The sequence below is a fragment of the Cucumis melo genome, chromosome 7 (genome assembly GCF_025177605.1).
Source record: "Cucumis melo cultivar AY chromosome 7, USDA_Cmelo_AY_1.0, whole genome shotgun sequence".
NCBI classification, from domain to species: domain Eukaryota; kingdom Viridiplantae; phylum Streptophyta; class Magnoliopsida; order Cucurbitales; family Cucurbitaceae; genus Cucumis; species Cucumis melo.
The window spans coordinates 24067828-24072141 of record NC_066863.1 but is presented as its reverse complement, the minus strand read 5'-3'; the positions used below and the strand labels follow the sequence as shown (position 1 = coordinate 24072141).

The 4314-nt window shown below is 34.7% G+C and overlaps 1 protein-coding gene across 1 annotated transcript; it reads left to right on the top strand.

The window, feature by feature from the left end:
• Nucleotides 1–384: 384 nt before the first annotated feature.
• On the top strand, nt 385–4314 carry LOC103493074 (cellulose synthase-like protein G3). The gene is made up of 6 exons (XM_008453697.3): nt 385–1211; nt 1370–1501; nt 2229–2354; nt 2479–2922; nt 3015–3362; nt 3619–4314. Exons 1-6 carry the CDS (start codon nt 576–578, stop codon nt 4165–4167), a joined length of 2235 nt encoding a protein of 744 aa, XP_008451919.2. The 5' UTR covers nt 385–575; the 3' UTR covers nt 4168–4314.

Sequence of the window (4314 nt, the reverse complement as noted above, 5' to 3'; positions counted from 1 at the left end):
TAGTTAAAGGATGGGTCCTTTCTTAAACCACTCAATCACATTACTTTTTTTCTTCTATTATTTTATCTATTTATTATCCTTCGTTTTTCCATATTATTTATTTATTGTCGTTAAAACATAATTTAATTGATAAAATATTAAAAAATGTTATTGTTCAAAATAAATCATAGGCTCCAAGCAATATAAAAAAAAACATGTATTATGTTTTCGACACATCGATGACATTTTACTGTCTATACAAATAAATTGACTTATTTTTCTATATTCGAAAATAACGTTCTTTTAGTACAACAATAATTCTAGAGAATGAAAAATATTTTATCAAGATAGAAAGTTGTGTTAAGTCCACTGGACAAAACAATTGAAAAGTATATTCTTCTTGATATCAAAAATTTGCTATTATTTATTTATTATCCAAACAAAAAGCTTAATTATGGGCATCACCCATTCCCAAACCCCACAGTGTTAGGAATTTTTACGAAGATGACATAAAATATCACTCTCATGTTTCATCTACAACCTTAAAACACCATAACCATCGCCACCCAAAATTTTAACACATCAAATAATCATTCATGGAGGAATACAGAGCACGCGCCGCCGCGGCTGCCGCTGCCGCTCCCAAGCCATTGCCACTTAACTCCCATACCCAACACATCTCTCCCCGTGCCACCACCTTCAACCGCCTCTTCGCTGCCCTTTACTCCCTCGCCATCTTAGCTCTGTTTTATCACCATTTATCTTCACTTTTCAATCCCATCTCTTTTACTTCCTTCTTCATTTCCCTTTCTCTGTTTATCTCCGACCTCGTTTTGGCATTCTCATGGGTCGCTTGTCAATCCAACCGGATGAATCCTCTCCGCCGTCGCGAGTTTCTCGGAAACTTGAAACTGTTGCTCAAGAAGGATTCTGATTTTCCGGCGTTGGATGTGTTCATTTGCACGGCGGATCCGTATAAGGAGCCACCGATGAACGTCGTCAACACGGCTTTGTCCGTCATGGCTTATGATTACCCGACATCGAAGATTTCGGTTTACGTTTCCGATGACGGCGGCTCTGCTTTGACGCTCTTTGCTTTCATGGAAGCGGCTAAATTCGCCGCCGTGTGGTTGCCGTTTTGTAGGAAAAACGAGGTGGTTGAGAGAAACCCCGATGCATTCTTTGCTTCTAATAAGGATTATTATTGCAATCCTGAGATGGAGAAGATTAAGGTATTTTCATGATCATAATCAAAATTTAGATTCAATTTATGTTATTCATGAATGAATATTAAATCTAAAATTTAGTAATAGAAGAAATTAACTTTCCCTTGAATGCATTAAAATTATTAATTGTAAAGATTTGATGAAATGATGTGTTGGATGTACAGATAATGTATGAGAAAATGAAAATGGGAGTGGAAAATGTGATGGAGAAAGGGGAGGTTGGAAATGAAGAACATTTGGCTTTTCACAAATGGACAAAATCTTTCACCTCTCACAATCATCCTGCCATAATTCAGGTAACGTCATCCTGTCATGTGTAATAATTGTATGTCATATTTACCCAGTAACTTTAATTTTTAATTTCTTTAATCTATGTCTAATAATTATCATAATAATGAGTGTTATATCTGTTGAGTAACTTTATTTTTTTATTTTTTCTTCATATATTTCACATTAATAATAAAGCAATATTGATCGAATCATAATCAAATTTTATTGATAAATTAATTATGACAAGGTTTGCATAAATATAACTGAAATGCTTCATCTCCTCTGCTTAAAATTATGAAAGTTTACTGTTGTTATCTTTACCTTTGCATCTACGTCAAATTGAGCCCACTTTTATTTTAGCATTGATCTATTACGTTTTTACTATTGGAGTAAAATAAGACCCAAATTAAATTTTCCCTTTCACATTTACCAATTTTTTTAATATACTGAACTGACAACTCAATCTTCCAATTTTATACACAAAACACTATCTCACTAACTCCAACGTATATTCACCTTAGACTTATATTAAATCTAACTCAAATGAGTCAAACACTAAGACAAAAGTTTAATAATGGTAAAAATGAGCTTGATGAGTAAAAAATCACGTTCAAACATACTTAACTTTAATTTACGATTAATCAACAAAAAGTGTATACTAATTATAAGATTAAAAGAATGGTACTTTTTGTTTTAATTTTTTTATATAAAAATTGTAATAGAATTTCATGATACTTTTATGTGTGACTTTAGGTATTATTGGAGAGCGGTAAAAACAAAGACATTGTTGGAGAGTCATTGCCAAATCTCATCTATGTTTCAAGACAAAAAAGTGTAACTTCTCATCATCATTTTAAGGCTGGTGCTCTTAATAATCTGGTAATTAACTCTATAAACTCTTTTTACTTTGTTTCTTTCTTTTTTCACTCAAGTCAATTTAGAATTATCCATATATTCTTCTTTTTCTTCCCTCGATCTAACTCTATTACTTTTATTGCAATAGCTTCGAGTATCAGCTACAATGACCAATGCACCACTTATTCTCACTTCGGATTGTGATGTGTATTCAAATGATCCACAAACACCAAATCGAGTCTTATGTTACTTCTTAGACTCAAAACTTGCTAGGAATTTAAGTTATATTCAATTCCCTCAACTTTTTCACGGAGTTAACAAAAACGACATCTATGCTAGTGACTTTAAGCGGTTGTATATATTTAATCCAATGGGTATGGATGGATTATTAGGCCCAGCTTATCTTGGCACAGGGTGTTTTTTTGCTCGACGAGCTTTATTTGGAGGTCCATCATCATTTGAGCCACCCGAACTCCCTCAACTCGACCCTAATCATGTTGTGAAAACTGCCATTTGTTCTCAACAAGTCTTAGACTTGGCCCATGTGGTTGCAGGTTGTGACTATGAAAACAACACCAAATGGGGTTCCAAGGTATGGCTTAGCTAGCTAGGCTTACTATATGATAAACAACCAAGTATATGATCAATGATTAACGAAGGTGTGGGTTTGTGTATGTATTGCAGATAGGTTTTAGATATGGGTCTTTAGTGGAGGACTATTTCACAGGGTATCATCTGCAATCGGAGGGGTGGAGAAGCTTATTCTGTAATCCAAAGAGGGCGGCTTTCTACGGCGATGCGCCCATTACCCTCCTTGACGGAATGAATCAAGTGAAGAGATGGGTTATTGGTCTTTTGGACGTTGCAGTCTCGAAATACAACACAATCACATTCGGCGTAAGGACTTTGGGCCTTCTAATGGGCCTTTCTTATAGCTACAATATATTTTGGGCCCTTCTACCCTTTTCGGTCATCGTTTATGCCTTCCTTCCCCAATTGGCCCTCATCAATGGCATCTCCATCTTTCCAAAGGTAATCTAATTATCTAGTTCATTTAAAATTTATAAAATAGTGTTTGTGATTCTATGCTTTTAATGTTGTATATGATAAATCGGTTATATATTTCACATTTTTAAAATTAATTGAAAGCTCAAACATCTATTCAGGAAAAAGAAAGTTAATGTCTAAAGATCTACTACACACAAAAACAAAAAATCATAGTAAATTAAATTTCTAAAAGATACTCACTTTGTGTTTTCCTTTTCATGGTTGATCAAATGTTTGATAGGTTTTGGATCCATGGTTTGTATTGTATGCATTTCTATTCTTGGGAGCTTATGGACAAGACCTTTTTGAATTCATATTAGAGGGATACGCATTTCATAAATGGTGGAATGATCAAAGAATATGGAGCATAAGGGCTCTATCTGGCTTCTTCTTTGGATTCATTGAGTTCGTTTTAAGATCTTTTAAAATTTCTGCCTTAAGTTTTAATGTTACAAGTAAAGTTATTGATCAAGAACAGAGCAAGAGGTACTATCAGGGATTGTTCGATTTCGGAACCCCATCCCCCATGTTCGTGCCGATGACCACGGCGTCCATTGTCAATTTTACCGCAGGAGTCATTGGCATTTGGAGATTGTTGGGCGGCGCATGGGAACAACTCTTCCTTCAAGTATTTTTAACTGGATTTGTGGTGATCAATTGTTGGCCTCTATATGAGGCCATGGTGTTTAGGAACGATGGAGGGAAACTGCCACCCAAAATTACTTTCATTTCCCTTTTCCTCGCTTTGCTTCTTTACTCTTTGTTCTTTGCTTTTCTGCATGTGTTCTGAAATCTTAAATGTAATACAATGATAGTAGTTCTAATGTTAAGCGATGTCTCATCAGGTGGTTAGAGATTCGAAATGTAAAAATAAAGAAAGTTAGGACCTTGTGTTCATCTTAAGATTAATTAAGGAATCTTGAGTTAGAAGCTTGAA

What these genes read in the sequence shown, in the direction of transcription:
- LOC103493074 (XM_008453697.3), top strand. Translation starts at nt 576, where the DNA reads ATGGAGGAATACAGAGCACGCGCCGCCGCGGCTGCCGCTGCCGCTCCC. An exon ending in ACACCAAATGGGGTTCCAAG is followed by an intron (nt 2,923 to 3,014) that starts GTATGGCTTAGC and finishes TATGTATTGCAG; the next exon opens with ATAGGTTTTAGATATGGGTC. An exon ending in GCATCTCCATCTTTCCAAAG is followed by an intron (nt 3,363 to 3,618) that starts GTAATCTAATTA and finishes AATGTTTGATAG; the next exon opens with GTTTTGGATCCATGGTTTGT.